This window comes from Dryobates pubescens, chromosome 1, assembly GCF_014839835.1.
Source record: "Dryobates pubescens isolate bDryPub1 chromosome 1, bDryPub1.pri, whole genome shotgun sequence".
Classification (NCBI taxonomy): domain Eukaryota; kingdom Metazoa; phylum Chordata; class Aves; order Piciformes; family Picidae; genus Dryobates; species Dryobates pubescens.
In genome coordinates this window covers 20635408-20663279 of record NC_071612.1, presented here as the reverse complement: position 1 = coordinate 20663279, position 27872 = coordinate 20635408, and the positions used below count along the sequence as shown (strand labels likewise).

General features: G+C 39.7%; 1 protein-coding gene across 2 annotated transcripts in view; it reads left to right on the top strand.

Annotated features, from left to right (window-relative positions):
• The first annotated feature begins 1357 nt into the window (after positions 1-1357).
• ARHGEF3 (Rho guanine nucleotide exchange factor 3) overlaps positions 1358-27872 on the top strand; it is a 116877-nt gene continuing 90362 nt past the window's right edge. For both annotated transcript variants that reach the window (XR_008462292.1, XM_054162256.1), the window contains exons 1-2: positions 1358-1487; positions 14303-14401. Coding sequence is in view for 1 of the 2 variants with exons in the window: in XM_054162256.1 (XP_054018231.1) it covers positions 1453-1487; positions 14303-14401 (134 nt within the window). In the remaining variant the exon portion in view is untranslated. The remainder of the gene's footprint in view (positions 1488-14302; positions 14402-27872) is intronic.

Below are 27872 nucleotides of genomic sequence, written 5' to 3'. Positions count from 1 at the left end.
TATGTAGCTGAATTTGCCATGGGGCTTGGGAAGTGCAGGTCCCCATATACCTGTCTAATTTATGTGAATTGCTGCTTTAAGGAGCAGGAAAAAATGTAGTTGTAAAACTATGGTATCTTCATGGCACTTTCTCAGACCATCTAGTTTTAAATTAGTATTTCACCTTAGGAAGCAGTTTCTTTAAACGTGACTTCAATTTTTACCTTTGATTAGAGTGTTTTCATACTGTATAAAGTGGAGTTCAGAGATTACTTTAGTATCCCAAAGTGAGGACCTTCAAGCAAATTGAGGATGTTTACTTAAGAAACAAGGTGTGATGTATGTCTATGCCCCATTTCTGGCCTCAGCAAATATTAAATCTCACTTCAAAATGTTACATTTCAAGTGGAAAGCCTAACAGTATTTGAGAAATACAATTACTGTGTTTTAAAATATATTTTTTGTGTGCCTCTGGGGTGCATTTTTATGAGGTCCTTTCATCTTTTATTTCAGTTTTTCCATTGGCTGTTTTGTCAGTACTGCAGCTGAAAAATATTTGCCACCTACATTTCGGTTTAATTTGCATTATAACTATTAGCATTTATTATCATGGTGAACTAGTGCCTGTAGTCCTCTGTCACAGAAGTTTATAAGGCACAATACAAACACACCAGAAAGGCAGTCCTTCGTCCAAAGAGCTGTCGTCTACTTGCTTCTATTTTCAGAGCCTTTTTCTTTTCTAAGTAGTGGGGGTTCCTACTTTCTTTCTTCCCCGACACAGACGTGCCCGTTACCATCTGCAAATTAGTTGCCACTGCTTTCCCCAAGTTGACCTAATTCGTCCTATCACTCTCGTTTGAGATTCCTGGATGGCCATTGTCCTTTTGTTTTCGGTTGGTCTTTCTCCTTAACTGTTTCGAACACCAATGTGCCGCCCCGGAGCCCAGCTTCCCGGGCGGCAAAAGCCGGGCAAAGCCCGTGGCGTAGTCCCTGGAAACGGGATAGCTTGCCGGTACCTCACCTCTGGCGTTTCGCGGATCCTGGCCTCCCCAGCTGCTGAAGGCCGGGGAGGTTATGTCCGGAGCCTTGGACAGGGGCCAGTCTGGTGGTACTTCCGAAGGGAGCGGAAGGGAAGGGCGAACAACGGAGGGGCAGCTGAGAGTTGGGAGAGACCCAGGGGTAAGGGCGGAAAGCCGGGCGCGGTGGGTACAGGCAGGCAGCTCGCGGGGCCATGGGGCGGGCCTCGCGCGTTCCCGAGGGCGGGCTCCGGGGGCCGGCGGGGGCCGGCGCACACACAGCTCCTCCTTCCGCCTCCCCTGACAGCCGCTGGAGGGGCCCTGCACCCCCTGGCGTCCTCTGTGCTCTCGCCGCCTGCCACTAACGGCTCCCCCGCTGCCCAGCTCCCGGCGCCCTTTCTCGCTCCTCCGACGGCTGTCGCCGGATTCTCACTGGGGAGGCAGCTCCGTGAGCCGCATGCCGGGAGCCGAGGAAGAGCAGGAGGGTGCAAGGTAAAGAACCTCTGGGCTTTACTTGGGGCTAGGCGGGGAGGTGACTGCCTGTCAGAGCTGGAGGGGTTCGGCTCCTCCGGGGCACCTAGGGGCGACCAGGCTTGCGGGCACGGAGAGGCGGCGGTGGTGGGGCTGCCCACAAAGGTTGCATTGTGCCTTCGGGGCGACCCGCCGCCCGTGACGGGATTCCATACAGAGTGGTAGCGGGAATGCCCCGGCCGTTCAGGAGCTGGCGCTTGTCAGCTCCTGGTGGGTCTGTGTGGGGGGAATGCACCCTCCCCTTCATCCATCTCCATATGCTATCACTGTTCTTCTCGTCCCGCTCTGTGCTGGCCGGAGGAGGCACGGATACCCCTCACCGTCGGAGCTTTCTGTCGCCGAGGGCGGTCTAACACGAGCCGGAGGGGGTCGGGCGGGACGCGCCGACTCCCGGCACCTCCGAGCGCTGCTTGTGCCCGGCGTCCCTGTGAGGGGCCCTAAGGGGGCCGGGGCGCCGGCGTCTGGAGGCGGCGGGCGCTCGGTCCGCTTTTTCTTGGGGCTGCACAGCCGGTTTGGTTTTAGTTAATATTAAAAAGAACTTCTTTATTTAGAGACACAAATCCTACGATTTAGGGACAACTCTTACACGTGTGAGTGTCAGTTCAGAAAGGAAACGACGTGAAGGAAAGGACGACGTCCCAGGTGCCTTTTGTCTCCTTTGAAAAACGTAATTGTTATTACAAATAATTTATCCTCCCAGCTGCTTGTTTGGCTTGGAGAGTAGGAGAGCGGCTCCGCCGGTCTCTGGTTTTCAGCCCTTCCCTCCGCTCAGCACAGCCTCCACCTTGGGGGAGGAGGTTTGTTGGTAAAAGAAAAGTGAAAAAAACAAACACGTAATTGCTTACACTTGTGGAGTCAGCCCCGGCGGGCTCCGCACAGGCTGTGAAAGAGACAGCGTGAATTAGCCTGGCACGGGTCATTGCCCGAGTTTCAATAGTTAATGCTAGTGAAGGGCCGTGATGGTGAAAACGTTGTGAGGTGATTGGTGGCTGGCTCCAGGGCAGTGCTGGGGTTTTACCAAGTTATCTTAGTGACGTGGCTGGCAGTGACCAGAATTTGTGATATATTAAGCAACCATTCACATTAATGAAAGAAATCCAACTACTGTAGTTTTTATATGTATATATTTAAATAAAGTTCTGAAATGTTGTTAATATATAAACATTAATTTATATCTTTGCATGCATATGCACATTCATACAATCCATAGCTTGTTATCCTGTAGTGCCTTGTGTGTTAAATTTGTACAGTGGAAGGGCAGTGAAGAGTCTTCCATTCTTAGACAGTTGTTATAGAATCAGTTTGGTAAATCTGCCCAATTCTGTAGCACCTACAGAGGTTTGCCAAGTTCAGCATGTTATGAGTTGGATGCTGTATCTCTGCAGAATTTGAATTCATAGTAGAAGCCATGGGAATTGGAAACAAATGGAGATACAGTATTTATTGCAGAGTAATGGAGCTTGCAGGATGTAGGTAGGAGAGAGTGCAAAACAGCTGCCCCAGTGTACATGCAGTAAGGGAATGCACAGGAGTATGTTTGGCTTGTCATGTAGTGGATTTAGCCTTTCTAGTTAAGATTTTTATGCCTGTGGCTTACTACTTGTTCTCAGTAAGTATTTCTTACCCATCTTTAGTGAGCAAAATACCATGTTGTTTTGAACAGGAATCCCTTTTTATTTCCAATCAGAATTGTGTGTATCAGTTAGCAATGTCAAGGCCTTGTGAGCCATGATCCGTGAAGACACCGTAACAGTCAGTATCATTCCCTGCACATTTCCTCAGACCTCCGCTCTGTTTTGAATAGTGCACTTCTTCTCAGGACTGCTTTTGTGTAGACAGTTGTTCTGGCACGATTCCAAGATATGGGAGTCTTATGCGTGCAGGATTTGGAGGTGTATTGTGTGGAGTTGCATCCAGCAAGTGGGCTGTGAGACCACATGTTCTTAAACAAAAATCTGTTTTGTTGTGCATGAATTGAAATGGATGATACCTGAATCTGCTTGGGAGTTTATATGCAATGTCTTAATATTGTCTCAGGGGTGTTTTCCCTCCCTTCCCCCCCCCCCCATTGAATCTTTTGCTTCAGGAGGTGCTTAAGAACAATAACTTGACCTGTTTATTCTAGAGTTTTATTTGCAAGTTTCCAAAGTTTTAGGTGTCAGAACAGTTTTGGGTTTTGATTAAACACATCTTCTGAGTGTATGTGTGCTGCTACAAGTGCTGTAATAAATGTATTTAGAATACTTTTGGATTGCTTTGTATGTGTGTATTATATTGCAGACACCTTATAGTCAGTTGTGATGTGCATTTTGAGAAGTGATTTTTTAAGAGTTACCATTTTCTTCCTGTGTGGTGTGTAGGGAAAGTGGCAAATGATTCGCTTAGCAGTAGACTAAAAGACTTGGGGTGCTATGAATCATGCTGATGTATTTTGTTTGACTTAATAAGTCTATTAATATTTGAGTTAACCAACCCCCTCATGTTAGTTACTTACTTGTTACATCTTTGGGATATAAATGTTGCAAGGTCAGGTAGGTTTTACAGGTAAATTCTAGTACTTACAGACAAATAGTTAAATTTAGTGCTTCATAGGTAAATTCTAGTCTGTGATTTGGAAAAAGCCTGTGTAAAGCAGGACTGCATCACAGTAAAAGGTAGAAACATGGAAATATTTGAACTTGCTGGACAAAGAAAAGTCTTAAATTAAAATGTTAGTGTTTGCGTCTGTACTTATTGGCTGAAAAAGGAGGTTATTTCCACATATCTAACATTTTCCAAGTGCTATAAAAGTCCCTTTGATTTTATGCGTATATATATGTATTTATTTATTTACCAAATTGTGCCTTTCAACTTGTGAGGGCATATTGCAGATTTCAGTTGTCCAAATCATATGAAATCTGGAATAGACAAACGGCAGTGGTCTTGTACAAATCTCTAAGAGCTCACAGAGCTACTGTAGTGTAATAGGTGAGTCAATGGAAAATAAAGACTCGGTAACTACGCTCCAGTAATCCGTTATTAACAAACTCCTCCTGCTTTGCTTTTGAGTAACAGCTGCAAAGTAACTATTACAAAATAAAGTCATTCAGCATGTAGCTGTGGTGGCTTCCATTCCTGAAGATGTGAAACCGAACAAGTGTTTTCCCATCAAGTGTCACCCAGGATTGAACATGGAGTGATAGCCTGTAAACTGTGGAAATGTAAGCAATGATTAACCTGCAGGTACTCAACACAGTACAGAATCCATCTGAAGTGGTTAGCATGCTAATAGTGGGTCAGGCTGTTAATACCTAAATGCAAGAGCATATCTACATGCCTATTTATTCTTCCTAATCACAAGCTCAATGAGGAGTGTAAGGATGTCAGCTCTTGAGTTATTGCCATAGGCACGTGATTTACTTTAAAGTAATATGTCTTATGTAGACTGCTGCTGAGCATGGTACATGAAACAGAAGTTTTGTGTTCTTTACAATGAAATGGTAGGGTTTTTTTTGCTTTCCTTGTTAAATCATTATATATACAAAGAGAAACAGTAATGTTATGTGACTAGGAAAGTGTGCTCTACTGTTACTCATTTTATTTTATTACTTTTTCATTTTCTCCCTCCCTTCTTATCTGTAGGATTAATTACCCTCACAGCCATGTATTTCCCCTCACCACTCTGCAGGCCTAATCAATGTGTGGCAAAACTTGTGTTCAAAAAAGTTTACTGCCTTTTATATCACTGAAGTGTGTATATACTTGGAAAGTTGGCAGGAGTTATCTGGACTTGTGTGGTTTCTGTAGAGCAAGAACAGCTATGCTGCTGGTTTAATTTCTCAAACATTTCAGTTGGTAAATAAAAGTACAGCTTCCATTAGTTAAGTTCAAACACTTCAGCATCTTTCCAAAACAAGTTTTTGGGATTATAACTAGGAGAAGAGTGTGTCCATTACACTATGCTGTAGCAGGAATCCTACTGATTTTACTTCACGTATGGCAGCATGTCTGGCTATTGTTCTCTTGGAAGGTTCCATTTGGACCATCCCCTTTGTCTTGATGGCAACATCTAGCCATTTGAACAGTGCATGTTTTGGAGGTGGATGACTGCCTCTGCTTATATGTGGCCTTAACTGACATATCAGGATAGCAGGTGGTTGGGAGGTGTTAGAGGCATGAATTGCAGTACAGCACTTAGAGCCACCACATTTGTATTGATACAGGCTATGATGAGCATATCTTGAACATGGTATCTTATGTATGAGCTTTGAAATACTTTGCCTACAGAAAGACTTGCTGCCAAAATCAGGTTTTATTGATTCTCCACAGATACTTTTTTTCCTTAGGATATTAACTATTTATCTCAAGAAAGTTTATTACTATGTGGAGGGGTGATCTTGCAAACTTCCCTGTGTAGGTGTGGGTTCTGACTGTGCTGAGCAATTGCAGGTGAAAAGATTAAAAAGAAGATAATTTTAGGACAATGCACTTTTTTGTCTGTCATTCAAATCTTTTAAATAACCATGAAAAATACATGCAAAACCAACTGGACAAACATCAATGACTTACTAAACTGCAGCAATCCTGAATGAAATGGTGATGATTATTAAGATAGGAGGCAAAAAGGAAAATTATTTTAATGTTAAGGAGAAAAAGTGCCACACAGGCAGATAAAATTTTGGACCTGCTGCCATTCCCTGGCAGTGATGATTTTCTTGAAAGGGTTGTGTTTGTCTCAGTTGTGGTGGTATTTCTCTTGGGTTTTGTTTGGTTAATGTGTTTTTATTGAGGGTAAACCGCTTCATCATGAGGGAGGTAGGAATGTGTTGAAAAGAAGAGAAGAATATTAAAACAAAAAATTGGCAGTGGTCACATCTGTTTTACACTGGGCATGCATTTTTCTGAGTCTGTCATGAGCAGGTGAAAGACTTAAGTGCTAATTTCAGAAAACTTGTTTTAAAATATCTTGTCCCTTAAATTGCTTCATCTTTGTATAGCTCTTCTAATACTCTGTGCAGAAATAGCACATAGTTATTGGCTTCAGACTAGAGAAGGGCAGATTTAGATTTGGTATCAGGAAGAAGTTCCTCACTATGAGGGTGGTGGACCACTGGAACATGTTGCCCAGGGAGGTGGTGGAGTCCCCTTTCCCTGGAGATATTCAAGGTAAGACTCATCGAGGCCCTGGGCACAACCTGGTCTAGTTGGGGATGTCCCTGCTTTGGAGGTCCCTTCTGGTCTGGACCATTCTATGATTTCTGGAAATAGTTTTCCCTAGCTATAATCTAGATTTAACAAAATATACATAAAATCTTTGTCATGGTTACAACTTTTGAATAACAACTTAGTGCTTGCTTTCAAATTCAGAAGTTTGAGGAGGATAGAGTTAAATTAATCTCAGAAATTGCTAGCTGTATGAGTCACTAAATTGGGAACACAAATACTCATAAACTTTGGAAAGAACCTCTCAACATTGTTTTGCTGCATAGTGTCAACTGCAAAACACAATACAGTATGTTTAGCTTAAAAGTAGTTGTATTTACATTTGAAATAATAGTTTATGAAAAAAGTCATTTAACTTTTGGCCTCTTTTTGCTTGTTAAACTGACTAAAGTCAGCACTAAGTCTGTAGTAGAAGCACATTATTATACTGCTATGTATTGTTTGCTCACTTTGTTGAAAAGCAATAAAAACTTGGAGAGGGAGAAAAGGGTAGAGAAGTGGTCAGTGCTGGAGAATTCCTCTTACACTGATAGAATGGAGAGGTTCTTTTGTTTACTGTCTGGTGCTGAAGCCAGATATTTGAAGTAAGAACATCTGGATCTTTCAGTCCAGGGAGAAATGGATTTGTCTCAAAATGACAAAAGTAATTATATCATCAGAGAAAAATCGATGCCTTGATATCTATTTACATTGAATAAAATACAGTACTTAGTGTTCTCTGTTCTGTTGAAAGACTATGTTGGATTTGGTGTGTGCACCTTCTGCATTTTAGACCTTGTTTAAAATACTCTCTTCAAGTCTTTGCTAGTGTTTCATAATGTTAGGTTTTATCCTAATCAGGTAAGAGAGGTTTAGTTTTGTGTTACTACTAAGACACTGAGTACTGAAACACTGGTTTTTTAACATTTTTTATTTTATTGGTATGTCAATCAGCTGGCATCCCTGAAAGATATAACAAAGCTCACAAACATTTCCTGTTTCTTCCTACTCTGCTCAAGTTCCCAAGTTGAAAGCACTAAAAGACTCCTGATAACTAAAATGCTTCTGATAAGTTTGTGGACTGGACCGTGCAGATGAGTCCTTACTCTTCTGCCCTTACTTGCAGTGGTGTACAATATTGTGTAAGTTGTTGATATATGCAGTAGAGACTAAATCAGCAATCTGAACTTTTTCATAACTCATGTTTTTCACAGCAAGAACCATCTCAGGAGAATCTGTGTTTGTGTTTAGGGAATAAAACACGTACCCGATTGTGGTTTCCCTGATGCCAATGTCTTGCTATATAAACATTTTTAAATGCTTCTGAGAGATGGCCACATAATCTCTTCAAAGCTGATAGACATCTTCATATGCTTTCATGAAGGTGATGTGAGATGAATCGTAATAGGTTGCCTTCCTTTCCTTTTGGTGTTTTTTTGGGAAAAGAACTAAGTCTTAGGCAACTAAAGGACTAGTACTATTGAGAAGAGTAGCAGGGTGTGTTTCTCCACCATGAGCACTATTCCCTGTCAGTGCTCTTGCTCTTCAGCTTGCTATGTACTTACATTTATTTTTTAATTTATGTATCTGTTGTCTTTTATGTTTTACTGTAGCGTGTGCTGAGAATAAATACAACATTGATAGCATTTAAAAAAGAAACACTGTATTTTATGTATGGCTAGACAGACTTTCTCACTGTTTACAGCAAGTGTGTGTGGGGGTGGAGAGGGAGCCAGACTTGATACTTGCTGTGAGACAGAATCATTGTATTACTTTAAAGCTTCTCCTCTGTCATCTTGGAGAGTTCTGATGGAATTGCCAAATACGGAGTGAAAAGTTATATGCAGTGCCTGTGGTCCTACAAATATCTTTGTATATACACTTGTGTAAAGCACCTGTAGAAAGAAAACTTTTCTGCACTTCTTAAGAATACTGAAGATGGCTATGTTGACTCTAGGACAGAAGTAAAAACCCTTTCCTTAGTGCATCAGGTGCATTTTTAAAGACTTCATGAAGGTCCTGAATGGTATGCCACATATTTGTTGAGGTCAAAACTTACCTGAAAAAAAAGAGTGTGCGTGAAAAAAAGTTTCTGGTATGCTAGGCCTGGGTTGAAGTGATTATGCAATGTGAAATTTCTCAGCACTGCCTTCTACTTGGAGTTACAGTCAGTAGAAATATTCTTCAAGAGGTTCTCAAGTTTTCACTCTGCCTTTACTGAAGTATACTTTAGTGGTACAAAGGTGTTTTGCAACTGCAGTATCTGAAAACCTCAGAAAACCAGTCTGGATAGAAGATTGGTTTTAGTGTTTGTTGTTACGTGCTTAAATAACGAAGTCTGGCTTCGAGTTTAAATCTGCCCTTCAACAAGCTATTTGCCTAAGGCGGTTGCTGGTTAGGAGCTGAGTGCAATCAAGATGGGTGATACTACACACTTGCTAACTGTGGGGAAATACGAGATTTCAGAAGACAATACAGGATACAATGTGTGTGTTCACTGGAAACTACAGACATTTGTGCCCCTGGTAAGGAAATGGAAAACTGGCTCTTTAAAATGAAAGATGTTATGATGCATGTTAGCTAATTAGTAATCTGTCGTGCATGGTTTTGAGCATAAAGGCTTGAGAGAATGATGGTGTATAACACCCCAAGTTTTTTTCTTTCTCTGTACTAGATATGCATTACTATAGTGATGCTGCTGCTTTCTGTTTTATTACAAGGAATAATTGTTTCTGTGTTGAGGAGTCCTGGGGTTTAGTAAGGCTTTTTTTCCCCCCTCACATTTCTCTTATCAACAAAGAAGTCACTATTTCAACAATGCACGTGGGAACATGTTTTATCAGAAGATAGTGGTTATTTTTACTTTAACTGTAGTGAACAGCTGTTGAATGATACATCATTTTTTAACTACCACTACTGTGAATATCTTGTCTAGAGATACAAAGAGGGAGTGGAGGGAAAGGCAAAACAAATTTTTTTGGCCTGAGGATCAAAGTGTATCTACACTTCATAACACAAACAAGAGAATGAGGAAAAAATAAAATGTAAAGAAGTCTTTGTGTAGGGTATCATGATTTTTAAAAGATTTGCTACTACTTTCCCCATTCTGCTAAATGTAAATCACAGGCTAGTCTCAGTCCGTAGACTCTCGTGGCTTCAACACTTTTCTTGGACCTTCTCATTTTTTCTCTTTAAATGATCTATAATGCTGTTCTGTGCAAGTGTTCCAAGGCTTGAATGCCATGCTATGCTTGATCCTTTTTTCCCTCCTTCTCCCCCCTCCCCTTAATTTTTGTCCATTTAAGGTCAGTTGCAGAACTTCCAGAATTAAATCTGAATCTAGATGAATGAAATACACTTAAATGTAACAAACATTTCAGCTCTTGAGCCAGGAGCTTTTCTCGGCCATTATGTACTATAGGAATCTGCTCTAAGGCAGATGACCTAATACATCAGATAATCAGAGTTATGATTGTATTGGAAGCATAAAAATCAATTTCTTTGTGGAGGTAGCATAGGAGAATTCTGGGCTGCATGCTTTCTTCTGGGTACTTGAGTATCAAGCAGTCATGGATGACGAAGTATGCTAAATTTCTGATATCTCTTCAAAACCAGCAAGGATTTTTCCTGAAGAATGTTCCCTCAGTAAGATAGTGACAGTAGTGTTAAACATAGCTGCTATAAATAATTTCGCATTGTTTTCCTATGTTTTTGTTTTGGAATTGTCTTTTGGCCACTTCCTCCTATTACAGTACAGCATGATCTCTAGGACAACACCTAATTGTAGTGTATGTTCCTCATCTGGAACAGTCAAGGCTCAGTGTACAAACAGAGGATGAGGAACAGAATGCATTTGAAGCGGTCTCTTCTATTAATATTCATTGACTTGTCTTGGCATCTGGCTTCAAGTGATAAAGAGAGAAGATGATAGATTTATTTCCCTCCTTCAAGTTTCATCATGTATGGTGCCTATGCCATAAAGTTCAAGTCCAAACAAGAGTTGGATGGTGATGTAGAAAGAGGCACCTGTGAATAGCATGTATTTCTGAACATTGATTCTTTGCTGCTTGAATTACATTTAATTTTCTAAGGTACTATAACTGGAGGCTGATTTCTGGAGAATAGTGTTAGTATTCTGGTTGAATAAATCCTAAACCACTTTCTTACAAACAGTTTCACTTTGCCAGTTTTAGGTTTAGTTTTCTGTGGTTTGAGTATATATTTTTGGAGAGCATAAGCCTTACAATAATTTTTCTTTCTACAATAGAACAGTTTAGTTTTGTTTTATACCTACTGGAGAAGTTTATGTTCACTGGAAGGACTTCCACAAAATATTCCCATGCTTTTAAAAAAGTTATCTCCTTCTACATCTTAAAAATAAGAAAGTTTATATTTTAAGAATATTTATTGTGAAGAAAGAGTCTAAGATTAGTTTGTGGCACAGTGAGTCAGGATAGAATTTATAGACTGAGGACTTTTTATGGAAATTACTTTTAGGTAAGAGAAGCAGTGGTACTATTTGGTTCCATGGCTTTGGAAGGTGTAGGATGGGTACCACTTTGCCATTTGTCTTATAGAAACTGAAAAACATCTGGTACTTTGACAAGGCCATAAAACTTGTCAGTGATGTAGGGATCAGCTATTTAATTACCGGTTGCCTCTGGTAAAAGTGAACTAGGACCTGTGTAGACCTGCCGTCAGGAACAAGGTGACAAAAAAGTATGCCAAATCATTTTCCACAAGTTGGTCTGACTCATTGCTGTCCAGCCTCTGAAGTCTCAATGAGAAGTGCTGCTGCATGGCAGCATGACTTGATTCTTGATCTCAAAGCTTTACAGGTCTCCTCCATCTCAAAAGACAGTAAGGGAGGAGGAGTATGATTTGAAAGAAACTGACCAATACAGATAAAAGTCATGCAAGATGTTAGAAGTTTATGCTATAGCAGACAGGGATGATATGGTAGGTGTTACTGTAGTGTTCTTTTTTTGATGTGGTGGAATGTTAGAGGGATGCTTTGTGCTACCTATTCCCATCTTCAAGAAGCGTGCTCTTGTGGCTGCAAGGCAAAGGACAGGAGAGAGCCAGGCAGGCATGGTGATGGCTCTCATCCCTCTTTTGTCAGTGGCAGCTGAGGAAGGATGTTTGTCCACCATTGTGTCAGCTGGCTGTTATACCTCTGTCCTCCACATGTGTAAGTGAAAAGTGCTTTTATTCAGTTAGTGGGTGACTTGGCAGATCTCTCATATCATTGGAAACAGCAGGGGAGGCTGCAAGAACATGACTCTGTGTGTTGAGAGAACATGCTTCTTAGTATCCAAAAAGCCTGCTCTCTGATCCAGCGTATAGGTATCTTTCTGATGTGGTGGATGGGATCTTGCTGTCAGGAAGAATAAATGCTGCCCTCTTGATGCCCTCCTTTTATGTTACAGAAAAAAACAGAGTAGATTTTCCTAAGATCCTGAAGTTGTGGAGGGGAAGGAGTACACTGTGGACTGATATTTCCAGGTATTAGAGTGTGAGGGAGTTGAGAAGCTTGACAAGATGTATTCCTCTCTGTAATACTTTATGTGGTTTTCTTTGTGGAACATGTGAGAATATAAATTGGGTTTACACCACATTTAATTTATTTTCTGTCAGATACATGTCAACCTTTATTGTCAACTGTTCATGGAAAGGTCATGACACAAACTTTTATCACGTCTTCTGGCCTCTGCTTTTACTCTTGTTTCAACATGGAAGTCTCAGTGCAGAGATACGTTTGGAGTGTTTGCTTAGGTGTTTGCAGGGGTCAGGAGGGGAGTGCTGAAAACAATTCTATATATATTGTTTTGGTCATACATTAAACACTTGTAGTTCTGTAGTACCAGTTCACCAGTGAACAGTAGAGATTGTTGTTTGTGGTTGGTTGTCTTTGGTGGGGTTTTGGGTGGGTTCTTTTTTGCTAGAAAGGCAACCTTGTGGTTTTGTAATTTGAATCTTTCAGCTTCCAATTTTGAGAGTTAATGTGCTGCTTTTAACCTTCCCCTGAACCTTTAAAATAACTAGTACAGATGACTGTAAAAGGAGGTAAGAGTCCTATTGGTATAACTTGCATGACCATTGAAGCTTTTCCAATGCAGAGCAGAAATTAATTCCTAAAAGAAAAGTTAACTTGCCTTCTTAGGAAGTTGCTTCCTGAAAGAGGGGAACTTTGCAGATGTTTAAGTATGGCCTCTTGCATTGTTCCTTCAAAATATATTGAAGAACAGGTCCCCTTGTCCTGCACTACTATAAACTGGAGAGGGAAGTAATGATTTAACTTTAAACACCTTCTGCTGCTGAGCCACATCTAGAATTACTGGTTTTGTGGTTGTGTGTGGAGTTTTTGTTGTTGTTTTTTCTTTAATGGGTTTGGGGTCTTTTTTGGGTTTGTTTTTTACATCTGATTTTTTTCAAGTGATCAAACTTCCGAATCAGGAGTTTCAGGCACTAATCCAAAAAGAGGTCAGATGTCTAACGGTCTCTGTTTGTACCCTCACAGAGGTGAGGTTTTTGTTGTTCTCCCTTTCAGTGTAGTGTTCCATATCCTTAAAACAAGATTTCAATAAACAAGTGTGCTCAGAAACTAACTGAAAATTTTTTATCCTTTTCTATTCTGAGATGTAAAAAAATGTACAGTTGAAGACTTGGGTTTATAAGTCCATTCTGTTTTCTCCTGAATGGCAGTGTTGCTTCCTCTGTTCACAGCAAAAAGCAAGCAAGAACACCACACTAATTTTAGTCAGGATCAAATTTTGGTTGCTGATTTTTGGACTCAGACTTTTGGCATTTCTGTCCAGTAAACATGCTTTCTAGGGCTCTCTCTCTACTCCTGGATGGACAGAATTTTGGAGTGGTCATACTGTCTTCAAAGTGCCTGTTTTGTGAAGAAATCCCATGTAGACATTGTGGATCCCATTACCAAAAAATAATAGTATTTAATGGTGAAATTTATTTGCCTTATCTGGAGGCTTAATTTGTTCTTACCATGCAAGTAATTTACTGAAAGCGCCTTTGGCCGTACAGATCTAAGGCATAACTTGGGAATTACTGTTGTCAGCACTTGGACATGTCTGTGCTGTTTTTGAGAGTGTCTTCAGCCATGAATGGTTGTTTTATGTAAATAAACAACATGTGAGCATGAGTTATTAAAATATACTGAAAAGCTTCTGCAAATATGTATCAGAAACTGAAATTTTCCCCCCAGTGTTGCGTGGATCATTCCATAGCAGCACTAGCTGTGATTGCTGTTCTGAATTAACATAACTGACACTATGCATAGTCCTGGATACAGGCTTACTGACATCAACTCTTTTGGCACGTATTCAGAGAAGTAAACAAAGGACAATCAGTGTTGAGTTTGGCATAACTAGCAAGTCCACAAAACTGCCAAATCCTTCACAATGTAGTCATCCAATTAATCCCATTGATTTAGGGCATTTACTTAAGGGAGTAAAATATACTGTATTTGGTCTTAAAAGTTCTTGTGTTAAAGTTGTTTGTATTCTAGTGAACTACTAAATACATTCCTTACTTATAATGCATTTTTCATGTTTTTTACTGTTGTTCCTTTGTAGAACAAAAATGAATTCTGAAAGCTCAGCACTTGCTGTGAGTAGTAGCCCTGCTATAGTAAACCAATGTGCCAGAGGAGGAGTGGGAGAACAAAAAATTTGGTAAGCTTTTCTTCTAATTTTCTAAGAGGTTAGTAGACTGCAATATTGGAAGATGTAGGTTTAAGTAAAATAATTATTAGTTATAAATGTTAGCATTAATTTTGCATTGTTTAATAACAGAGAAGGAAAAGGGAAATTATTTCTATTTCAGGTTTGAGTTTGACTGTGGGACAGGTTGTCATGGAGGGGTGGGGGATGGGCAATGGAAAAACTCCAGCAGTGCACCAGTTGTACTCGAGGAATCTTTCACATATGGCAAATGTCTTAATCTCCCAGTGCTGTTGCTATGCTTGTGCAATGCTATTACTAGTAACCTTCAGTATTGTGCAGGCTTGTGGTCTCCTGGGATTTGTGCCCTGGGAGAAATTAGAAAGTCAATAGTTTCTACTTGCCATTTAAAAAAGTATACTCTGTATGGTCCTGTTCGATGGTAGATGTGGAGAAATGCTTACACTTTGGGGCAGGTTCGGGGTGAAAATTGCTGCGGACCATGCAAGAACTTTCTTTGTTTTTTTCATGAAGGTAACATGGTATTGAGAGGGCATTGAGACTATTTCAGCTGTGTTAATGAGAGTGATTACTTGCAGTTGTTCACTTGGGTTTCAGCTATGGTTTTGTTGTGTTGTTTATTTACCATGTAGAAAAGAACTAAATAAACTCAATATCACAGTATAACTAAGGTTGGAAGAGACCTCAAGGACCAGCGAGTCCAACCTGTCACCACAGACCTCATGACTAGACCAAGGAAACATGTCACCCATATGGCCAAAAATCTAACTTACCTTGTTTTTGTAGGTTGAGAAATACTTTTGAAAAATGAAATAATTAAGGAAATATTAGCAAATGAATGCTATATTTCCTGATGGATACTTGTCAAGAAATCGTGTAGAACCTTTTCGGTTTCATTTGTATGTAGGCTTAAATTAAGATCATTGTAGTACTAAGAAAGTACTTTCTTTTTAGATGTCTTCCAGTATTGCAGTACTATTCCCAGAGCATCCTCAAAGCTAGAAACAAAATCTTTGAATGAAGGAGCTGGATGAGGAAGAGCTTCCCTTCTGACTTCCAGATCTAGTGATGAGTGGGGAATAGTCACACACTGTTCCTTTGTTTGAATTTTTTTTTTTCTAATCCTGCTTGTGGTGTTGAGCAATATAATTTCATTTTCTGCATAGCATTTCTCTGTAATGATTCATGGCAATTCCTGGTAATGTTGACTAAAACTAGTAGGAGATTGCAATTAATGTTACCAAGCATCATGAATAAATGGTAGGATTTGTTACAAATGTGAAATTGACCTTGTCTACTAGCTTTCAGTTTGCCTTTGGTCATGTCTGTTTTGCTCTTCCCTTCCCCTAAATTTACTTGTCTGTTGTTTTTTTTATGCTAATGTACAGTATCTTTGAACATACATTGTTATACTTGCTTATGTTTTTGATCATTGCGTTTCTGCAGTCCTACATTAAATTAGTCAGACGTTAGAACAGAGGAATTCTTCAGGAATTAAATACATATTTGTATTTAATATCCTTCTTCAGGAGTTAAATACATATTTTTATTTAATATCCTAGGATGCTCAGGAGTTCTAATTGGGAAATAAAGCAGATTCATTTTTTTCAAACATTGTAAAATTACCTTGGGATTTTAGGTTTAATAAATATCCCCATGCCCATCTGCAGGAGCAGTCATGCTCTTGAAAGTCCCTCCCTTTATCTCTGTCTGTGCTAGGCCAAGTTATTCAGTGTGTAAACTGTATTATAGGATTAGTTTAATGCAATTTACATAATACTTGGAAATATTTCTGCGACCACTAGATCATTTACATTGACTGGTTGTGTAGTCACCACTGTATATGTGGATGTATGATTGATGAATACGTTCAATCGGTAAGACAAATGTGAAATTAAAATGTTAAATTAGAATCTCATCTTGTAGGCTTTGGCTATGAGTAAGTGTGATAAGATCATCAGAGTGCTGATCAGGGGCAGTAGAAACTTAGACTGACTTGACTTGATGCTGAAGTGCTTGTTCCTGAAAGATAAATCCATGAACATCAGGGGCCACGAGGATGATCAGAGGGCTGGAGCACATCTCCTATGGGGACAGACTGAAAGAGTTGGGGCTGTTCAGTCTGGAGAAAAGAAGGATCCGAGGTGACCTTATTGTGGCCTTCCAGTATCTGAAGGGGGCCTACAGGAAGGCTGGGGAGGGACTTCTTAGGATATCAGGTAGTGATAGGACTAGGGGGAATGGAATGAAGCTGGAGGTGGGGAGATTCAGGCTGGATGTGAGGAGGAAGCTCTTCACCATGAGAGTGGTGAAGCCCTGGAATGGGTTGTCCAGGGAGGTGGTTGAGGCCCCATCCCTGGAGGTGTTTTAAGACCAGGCTGGATGAGGCTCTGGCCAGTCTGACCTAGTGTGAGGTGTCCCTGCCCATGGCAGGGGGGTTGGAACTAGATGATCCACGTGATCCCTTCCAACCCTGACTGATTCTATGATTCTAACATTTCAGTGCTAATGTTGAGATTTAACTCTTTTGTGGGCAGAGAATGATATATACTGCCACAGGTTTTATATATCCTTTTATATTTAAGTGCCAGGCATTAGGTTATAGAAGTGATATAAAGAGCCAGGTTATCTTTTAGTGTAAATTGTGGGGGCTGTGCTGAATTACAAGGAGATTAAAGTATTGAACCTGATTGTAGGTGTGTTTTCTATGTTCCAAAGTGTGGTTCAATCAACAATATAACTTTTGCTGACTTCTCTTTTTTTTAAACCAAAATCTTAATTTTTTTAAAAGGGCAGCATGCTTGAAAGTTTAGTTGGAATTTGATTTGAGATGCTGAATAGCAGTCTGATGCATGTCTGCTATAATGAATGCAAGTTCTTCAGTATCTGTGACTTGGCTAATACTTGATGGACACAGATGAAATGGTGAAAATGTTGTTTATATCTATCTAAATTTTCTTTTTCTTTTTTCATATTGTGGGGATTTGTGAGTACTAGAGCTGAATGAACCATATTTTTCTTAGCCTAATGAAGTGCAATGCTTTTTCAGTGTTTTATTATTGAAATATATGTACATTCTGATGGGTTCTCAGTTTTGTTTTCATGAAAATGTGTCTGTTAGGATGGGGGTGAGTCATAGCAAAATTAGGACTGTATGTGTGCACTAACAGTGAAAGTCATTCAATCAGGTTAAAAGTCTCCACAGAGCAAGACTTTAACTAACATTTAAACATCAGTTTTGATGCATGTAAAAGGCTTTGATGTTGCATAAGTACTTACATTCAGACCCCTAGACACAGAGGGAAGAGTAAATAATTGACTGTTGATGTTTACTCACAGCCAGACAACTAAGTAGCACAAGCCCTAGGAGGGGAGGCTGAGGGAGCTGGGATTGTTTAGCCTGGAGAGGAGGAGGCTCAGGGGAGACCTCATTGCTCTCTACAACTACCTGAAGGGAGGTTGTAGCCAGGAAGGGATTGGTCTCTTCTCTCTAGTGACTAGCACCAGAACAAGAGGACACAGTCTCAAACTGCACTGGGGGAAGTTTAGGGTCGAGGTGAGGAAAAAGTTCTTCACTGAGAGAGTCATTAGCCGTTGGAATGGGCTGCCCAGGGAGGTGGTGGAGTCACAGTCCCTGGAGGTGTTCAGAAGGGGATTGGACATGGCACTTGGTGCCATGGTCTAGTCATGAGGTCTGTGGTGGCAGGTTGGACTGGATGATCTTTGAGGTCTCTTCCAACCTTGGTGATACTGTGAAGCTCTTACTTTTTTTCCCCCCCTTGAATAAATTATTACTAAAATGTGAACAAGAGGTAGATACACATAATATCAAGGGCATTAATAATATACAACAAATGTGTGGTGGAATTACCTAGATAACCTTGGTGTGTTGTGAAGCTTTCTCCTGCATGCATTGTGTGATTGTTGTGTACCTTGCTCAGTAAAAGCATGAGGTGTGTGTTCAGGTGACAACTGTAAATTATGTTGTCTTGCCCCATTCCTTTAAAGTTGGGATCTCTTATAAACCTTGTTTATAAAACATAACTGAGGTTTTAATGACTGCCAGTTACCTACTACATGGTATCCTGTTTTAAATGAAGTTGCAATAAACACTTTTGGTGTGTTGTTGGGTTTTGGTTGGTTGGTTGGTTTGAGTTTTTTTATATATTGGGGATAGAATAGAGGATAAAGTATAAAATGGAAATATAGTTCACTAAATTGTGTTTTCCACTTCTACAGAAGATGATAGTGTAACTTTATAGAGGAGAGAGTGTACTAACAGTACAATACTACCTAGTTAGAATTTTTAAGTTTATGGAAAGGCATGCAAGAGAGAAGAACTCTTAATTTCTGTTTCCCCAAAATGCTAATGAGTATTGGAAATTCTGTGGTTTAGCTACTTTGCTGATTATGAAGAGGACATCTGAAACCTTAACTGTTTTTTTTTTTCTCTAGAGTTAATACCAGAAAAAAATATAATCTGGTAGGATATGAGCAAACTTTGGACAAATCTTGCTCAAAATAGAGGAAATTTAGCTAGTTCTCAGAACTGGAACTTCTATCTGCATTGTTCCCAGTTACATCGTATAGCGGCTTATAAATCCTGCAATTCCATTTCATCAGAGTTGTGTATCTGTGCAGTTTGGTACTGCTGGAAGATAAAGTTAATTGAATTCTCAAACTTTGCAGTGCTTCACTTGCTTCTGTTGGCTTTTTCTCCCCAACATACACAATCAAGATTACAGCAGGAAGTAAAAAAGCTCGTAGTACTAGTGTGACTGCTGTAGGAGTCTGATAACTAGAGGGCACTGGAGCAGAATTCATGCGTGGACCCAATGCAACCATTCTTGATAAGCAGAAATACTGAGAGTTGCAGCTGATGCTAATTGCCGTTCTGACCATTCACTATCTGAGCTAGTATGGAACAGTGCTTGAACAAGTAAAGGCTTGAGAGCCTTGAAATTCTAGAAGCTACTGATTTGGCAGATTCTCAATTTCTTAATGTTGGAAATTGCAAGAAAGGAGCTATAGATAACGAAGCAAGTGGGAACTGTGTCAATTCATCTATGCTTGCTATGAAAGGATCTGATTGGCAGGTTGCTATTCAAAACAAATGTGCAGGGCAATTGGCAGTTTTCCAGTTTTTGTTACTGTGTGTACGTTTATAACGTGGTTGCTCTTGGCTGGATGAAATCTTGCTAGCCCTTTCTAGTCACTGGGCTGGTGGAGAAAAAAAAAAAAAAAGAAGTAGAAGTTGTCTTGGTTTTGGTCTCTTTATGGAGTTTGTGGTTTCAAGTCTTCACTGAAGCCTCACACATTGTTTGGTTCTTGGCTGTTCATTTCCATTACCCTAGGCAAGGGATGTGGTATTCTGTGGAACATAATAGAAACAATGTGGTTACTTTTACTGTTGTTGTCCTTTTCCTTTTTTTTCTTAGAAATGTAAATGAGAACATTTTAAGTAGATGCAGGAAATAATTAATAGAAACATACCAGATTTTTTTTTAATCAGGAAAACCCTTGGGAGCAAGGCTGCTTTTGCAGGGAAGCTAATTTAAAACACTAGCCTTTCAGTTGCCTGTTCCTATTTTCACCATTACTTCCCACCACCTCAGTTGTGCCAGTACTGTATTGATCCATTCTGTGAATTAGATGAAAATAATTTTGGTTTAAAATGGCTTTCCCCAAGAGGGAGTAATTTTTATTTCACTAACTTTATGTGTAGCCAGCCCTACAAGTATTTATTTGGTACAACTTAAGAGGGTCAAAAACTGTATTAAGTGTGGGCTAGGGCACACTGACCAAGGAAACCCCAGGGCTCAGCACTGGGGCCAGTTCTCTTTAATACCTTCAGCCATGAACTGGATGGGGAGATTTGTTGCACCCTCCTTAAGTTTGCACATAACACTAAGCCAGCAGGGAAAGTTCATCTGCTTGAGAATAGGAAGTCTCTGTAGAGGGATCTGAACAAGCTGGATCAATGGACTTGAGGCCAGTTGTATGAGTTTGAACAAGGCCAGGTGCCAGGTCCTGCACTTGGGTCACAACAGTGCCATGCAATGCTCCAAGCATGATGAAGAGTGGCTGGAAAGTTGCCTAGTAGGGAAAGACCTGGAGGTGTTGATTGACAGCCAGCTGAATATAAACCAGTGTGTGCCCAGGTGGCCAAGAAGGACGAAAGCATCCTGGCCCGTATCAGGACCAGCAGGAGTAGGGAAGTGATTGTCCCCCTGTACACAGCACTAATGAAGCCACACCTTGAGTGCTGTGTTCGTTTTGGGGTGCTCACTACAAGAGAGACATTGAGTTACTGTAGCAAGTCTAGAGAAGGCCAATGAAGCTGATGAAGGGTGTGGAGAAATGAGGACCAGTTGAGGGAACTAGGGTTTTTTAGTCTGGAGAAAGAAAGCAAGGAGGTCTCCCCTCAGTCTACAACTACTTGATAGGAGGTTGTAGCTAGGTGGGTGTTGGTTTCTTCTCCCTAGTAACAAGTGAAAAGACAAGAGGACATGGCACGGAGTTGCACCAGGGGAGATTTAGATTGGATATTAGAAGAAACTTCTTCATTGAAGGGATTCTCAAATGCTGTAACAGCCTCCCCAGGGAGGTGCTTGAAATCCCATCCTTGGAGGATTTTCAAAGATGCAAAGATGTGATGCTAAGGGACTTAGCAACTGAGTTTGTAGAGTTTGATAATGGTTAGACTTGATGATCTTAAATGTCTTTTCTAACTGAAACAATTCTGTGATTCTGTAAAGTGCAGACTTGAAGGTTTTGACTAAAGTCCTACTTTACTAGGACTTGTTTGCCAAAATGACTGGAGTTTATCCTGAAATAGTTAAATGCAGTTATAAATTATATAAAGAAAACTAATCTCAAATAAATTGACCAGATTTCATACTTCTTTAATGATTAATTTTGTACTTAAAAACATGAGCTTTAGGAATAACAAAGTCTTTTTCTTCTCAATTGTTGCTGTTTCAGTGCTGATGCAGTGCTGGTGTGTTTGTTTGCTAGGTTTTCTAAGAGCTTCACAGGTGACCATTACTTTTTCAGTGGAAAAATATACACACTGTATGTAGCTATCTGATCACAGGAGGGAAGTAGGCTCAGGTAGTGAGGGCACTGACTTCAGTAGAACAATATGAAGCTGTAAGAATATATAGCACCAGCCTATATCATAAGAATGATGTACTACTTTAAAGTGTACTAGAATTGAATCCCGCTTGCATGCAGTATGTCACCAAAAGAAAGAAAAAGTCTAAGCCGATACAGTGAAGGTGTTAAGAACACCACACATTTCTGTTGATTTCACTGGGACTAATTGGGTGTAAAATTAACCTGTGAGTAAACTATTAGAGCAAGAGTGATGCATTAAAACTTTCATTGAATGAAATACTAAAGGCACTAAGACACTGTTAGCCTGCTTCTAACAGCACCTTAGGAGGATGGCCTTGTTTTGTGTTACAGATGATTGGAACAAAAGAAACATGAAAGCAAGAGGAAAATAAATTAAAATACTGGGCAGTAAAAAAAAGGTAAAATACAGATTTGCATTGGAAACAAATAGGTGTTCAGGGCAGGAGGTGGGGAAAGGAAGGTAGACGGAGGTGGGAAAACCTCAGGCTGCCCTAAATGTTTGTTAGCTACACCTTTAAGGCTTTCCAGAAAACAGATTTTGAGTTTTTATAGTATTTATGTAGCGTATCTATTGCAATACAGTCCATTCAATCCGTAGTGGTTGTGCATACCGTGACTGAGCTCTGATCTCAGTTGTGAAGCACCTTCTTACTTCAGTAGTTCTAGGCTATTAACAGCTGTCGCTGAGCTAAACCTATTTATAGTCCTTCACTTATTTAGGACCCACCAGGCTTACAGTTACACTCCTAGCTTTTGTTGTGTTTGTATTTAACATGGAAAAATTTTTCTACAGTGATGTTCTGCCCAGTGGCTAGATCTCAGATCACTCTCTGGATATACTGGTTCTGTTAATATCTATTGATTACTGTTTTATCTAAGCCTTACAATTTGGAAACACTTTGGTATAGCAAACTTAATTACTCTGGGGTGTGTGTTTGCTGGTTTTTGTTTGTTTTGTGTAGATGTTTGGTTTGTGGTTTTGTTGTGGGGTTTTTTGTTATTGTTTGTTTGTTAGCTTAATTTTTATTTAATCTGCTATTTAAAAACCAAGTAGAAATTTGGACTTTCATGGTAAGGTGATATGTAGATACCACATGGTAGATACTTACCTTAATGCATGTGTTTTTAACCACACAACCCTTCTTCCTTAATGAGGATGAGAACAGGGTAGCTAGATTGCTGCATACTGTAGCTCAAAGACAGACAAGTATTCAAGCTGACTCCTCACTTGTGTGGGAAGTAAGATTTTGTGACATAAATCACCATAATTCTCCTGCAGCTTTTGCCAGCTGCTAACTGATGAAGGAAGAATTATGTGTCTGGGATTAGAGAGAGAAGAGAAACAAGTTTAACAACTTTCCCCGTTTCTCCTATATACTTGTTCAATCAGTAGAAATGAGTCATCCTGAAGAACTGAATTAAAATGGTTCTAGACAAGTGCAGTTTAACTGCAGATGTTTGTGATTACAGAAGGCACAAACACGTTTGGAGAATACAAGGTTACAGTGTTTGTAGAAAGGAAGTCCCATCACTTGCAGATTAACACTTTCGATAACTAGATGAAGTTGATCTTATTTGCAAGAGACCTTGAATTGTTGCAGACAGGAAATACTCTTCTTGGAAATCTGAAGACTATTCAGGATAGTTAGCATAAGCTAACAGTTATGACAGGCTATTTTAATGAAGTTGATAAATATTTACAAAATAGATTAAAAAAAAAACCAAACTGAATCACCAAACCCCCACCTCTGTCTTACCTAAGGTTACTACTTTATGTGCTGTATTCCTCTGCCCATAAAAAGGAGCAGTAGCATTGAAAATTGTTACAAAGGAATCGCGTGCATTGGGATTTCTAGCCTTAGAGCTGGTCCTTTAAAGGAGGTGGATGAAGGTCCAGGAGAGCAATTTAGAACCTGGAGAGGATGACTCACATCAGCTTCTGTAGCACACCCAGAAACAGTGAGAGATGAGAATGTGCTGAAATGGTTAAAGCAGGAGCAGTTGCCAACGGCTGACTTGTCTCATCCACACATGAAATGGCCTTTGTAGCTGAGGAAAATGTGTCCCAGAGGGAAATACAAGTTTAAACACATGTTTAATCATCATGTCTTATGAAACTCAGTATGGATTACATTTCCTCATCCTGGATGGGATCAAAAAAATAATAATCCTGATTGCTGTCTTAAGAAAGAAAGAAAAGCATTGTTTACATGCAGGGCTAGAATCTGGATCCCACAAGATGGCAGGCTTGATCCGAAGTTGTGAAAGGCTGTTTTGTCAGTCTGACAGAGGAACAGGTTGCTCTGGGTACTGAACTAACTGGTGTCCCTCTGATTTCTCGTTATTCTCCTTTCTCCTTTCCACTTTGACTGTTTCTTTCTTTAGGGACTGCACAACGAGATCTGGGCAACGCTGAGTTACTGATGGCTTGTTTCAAAAGCCATTTTACCACATTAAGACTGAGGCTTGTAGGCAGTATTTGGTGTCTTTTTTTTTTTACCAGGGGCTTTAATTTCTAGTTTTGGTGAGGGAAGACCACTCCCTAGATTCCTGGATAAAGGTGTCATCTACATTTTGTGCATGTGATTATCTTGTCTTTAGGTCATCCTTCAAGTAATGCCTATTACTATTACATCTCTGGAGACCTCTGTTATGTGCTGTGTATTCTACCTGCCTTTTCACTGTTACGTGTGTCTCTTGTTATAGCTGTTAGCGTAGGGAATTAGAGCAGCCATTTCTGAAATACCTAATTGGGTCCAATTCCATGCCAAGAAGTTTTTATCCAAGTAAAAGGTAATGCCATCTTTAGCAGCCCTAAGTGGTATTTTGTTTATAAATGTGTCTTAGAGAACAGGCTGGTGCCATGGCTTTTGTACTCTGACGTACAAGTAAACGGAATGTTCATGAAGAGTGTACACGGGGAATGAAATACAGTTTTATAAGAGATGAAGAATATTTAAAACCTTTTTCTTTTGTTACTTTGATGTAAGAAAGGAGTATAAAAATGTATTGGTCCACCTGTCATTAAAAGTATCTTTTCTTTATTTCTGACAGGGCGTATTGGTGAAATCTAGAAAAGATAGTTAATAAAAATGAATGTAGCTTTGAACTTTCTGTGGCTGTCATTCTTTTGGCTAGAACAGTACGCACTGGCACTGAGAAGCTGAATCTGTATAGCTTTATCTTAAGAGCCAGGTTTTCTCATTTTGGCTTGTTAAGATTTTTAATTCTTATCTTTTCCCCCCCTGTGGATGAGAGAAGTGTATGCTGGCAGGGTGGTCAACAATATAGGCACGATGATTTGGCTTGGAACACCAATATGAATAATTAATGGCAAGAGGCCCCAGCATCTCTAACTCACATTTTGATAATTTGCAAGTTAAAGGTATGATTATAGCAGATGAGAACCTTGGTGCAATCTTGCAAACATAGAATAAATGCATTTGCATAGTTTAGACCAAGGATGCAACATGTCATACATCTCTAGCAATTTTATGTGTGCTGTAGAGCCCCATCTTCTTGTTCAGCTGTACTGCATCTTGCTACATTTACTTTCCCTTCTCTATATCTTCATTAAAAAAAACCCAGAACACAAAAATTGCTGAAATGGTAAAAAGTTCTATTTGCAAAGTATGAAGCATGTTAACAAGCAAAGTAAAGGAAAACATTTCCTTTGCTCTTTCGCAGTCTGTAACAATAATGGTAAAAATAACTTGTGACAATAGGAAATACACAGCAATAACAGAGTCGTGACATTTTGAGGTTGTCTTAATTCCCTTTTTTTCTGTTTCTCTACCAAAAATGTTTAACTGTAGCTAAAGGAAATACACAGTTAGGACTGAATCATAAACAATAGGTATTTAATATATACAGAAAATCTTACATGATGTAGTAGTAGAGCTTCAACTGTCTGAGTCAGTGGGCTACTCAGTATGCCCAAAAGTCATCCCTCAAACTGCACCATTAGAGCTGGTTTAGCACATCACTGTATTTGATGCACACACTGTGCATTTGTAGGAAAAATGCTGTAAAGATCTCCCTCAGATGGGTTTGATCTTTAAGTACTGTGTATGGTATTATGACATCTGAGCAAGCATACATTAAGTGAGTTAACAGAGGAACAAGGTGAGATTTTCCTGTTTCTGTTTAGAGAGGCTGTAAGATAGGACATTAAACAGATGATTCTGGTAGTACTTAAGGAGTTCATATGAAGTAGACTTGTTTCTTTTGTGTGCTTTTACTGCTAATTAGCACTATCTCCATTAACTGTTATAAATGCATGAGCAACAATTAGCCCTCCAGGGACCTATACTCATTGTGTGGAGCTTCTTGCCACTTGAGTTGTCTGCCAGTGTGTTTCAAAACACATAATTTCCATAATAGTTAAAATTTTCCAGATTTTTGTAGCAATTGTGTGTCCTACAGACTTCATTATAGCTATATTGTCACTGTCACCTTTTTAGCATGGTGATTTTCTATTGCTTCTTTAACTGGAGTGGAAAAGATTGTCCACAAAGGTAAAAGCTGATACTGATTTAAATCTAGTTGCCACAGTCTCTTCAGTTGTTCAGTGACTTTGTTTTGTTTTGTTTGCTTATTTGTTTATTATCTGTACCTAGGAACCAGTGTGATGTTTTTGGGTTTGTTTTTAAGCAGCATCTGTCTGAAGAGCTCTAACAAAATCTTCTCTGCTTGGTTAACATGAGTTCAGAGTCTCTTTCTGCCAGTACCTTTTACCTTTCACTGTTCAGTAAAGGCACCTGTGTTCAGTGGAGCAAGCCAGGCTTTGTTGCATTCCATTGTAGGTAGAGTATGTTTTACTTTTAGACTGATTAAGAAAAAGCAAGAACTCTTACCTTAAACACCCTAAACAACTTTAACGTTAAGCAAACTGAAAGCCCTCCAAGTAAACTGCAATACAGTAAGTAAGTAAATACATACAAAATGTAGAGCAGTATACATTTTTGCAAGCCACTTTGAAACATCTTGATTCTCTGAGTGAGAACACATGCTTCTGCCTATTGGAAATGTGTCTGTGACAATTTTTATTTTGTTTTAATGCAAAAAAGAAAATCCCAGTGACACACCATTGCCAACCATCTGTTTCCTGTATGCTTACTCTACTTCTCTTTCAGAGATTCTTGTCCATGTTCACGATTCCTTTTCACTAAGACTCCAGTATCTGTTGTTATAAACAGTCTGTCACTATTTTCTACACTTGTTTAACATGCAGTACAGTTGAGCTTCTGGTGAATTCCCTAATACTAATAACAAGAAACAAATGGTTTTTTTCCTCAACAAATAACATATGATTATATATTTTTAGTTAACGCTCTGACTGTAGAGGGAGCTGGTGATTAGTTTTTAAGGAAAACAAACAGCGTTTCTATGGGAACATGTAAACATTGTAGTATTTGAAAACAAAAGGACAGAAACAAAAGGCTGATTTCTAACTTAATAGAATAGAATAAACCAGGTTGGAAGAGACCTTCAAGATCATCGTGTCCAACCTATCATCCAACACCACCTAATCAACTAAACCATGCAACCAAGCATCCTGTCAAGCCTCGCCCTGAACACCCCCAGTGCCTTGTGGGGGAGAGGGGGCAGGCTGGGGATTATGTGAATTGGTTAAATTAATTGCATATTCCTTTGGGCTCTGCAAATTTGTATAGATAATATTGTGAGAGAAGATAACTTGAACATACAAATGTTTTCAGCATTCAAGTTGAAAAGATTTGGTCACCTGCAAATCTGTTGGAAAGATAGGTTTCTGTCTGAGGTGCTGTTCCATTGCCGTGAAACTGCACAGGGAAATTTCCCGGCTACATCTATAGATTTGTTTCTTCTGATGTGGAAAAGAAAACCTAGGCTAATAATAATAGCTCCTTTTAGGGTCATTATGAATGGAAACTCAATGGGAATACTCGGCTAAAACAAGTGCACTGAAAAGTATTGAAAAATACCTCTAAATGTTTCAGAACATCCACTTCCATTTGTTAATATTATGGCCATATGTTTTTGGCTTTTTTTCTGACTTGAAGCTTCAATATCATTGTAAGAAGCATAAATTAAAATTCAGAAAATAGTAACCTGATCTATCAGCAGGAATATAGGTACTCTGTTTCCTGCTGTATTGTCTTCTCTGTCATGTTTTGCACTCAGTGGTGAGGGTCAGAAACTAACCTGGAGAAGGGAAGGCTCAGGGGTGACCCCATTGCCCTCTACAACTACCTGAAAGGTGGTTGTAGCCAGGTGGGGGTTGGTCTCTTCTCCCAGGCAACCAGCACCAGAACAAGGGGACACAGTCTCAAGCTGCGCC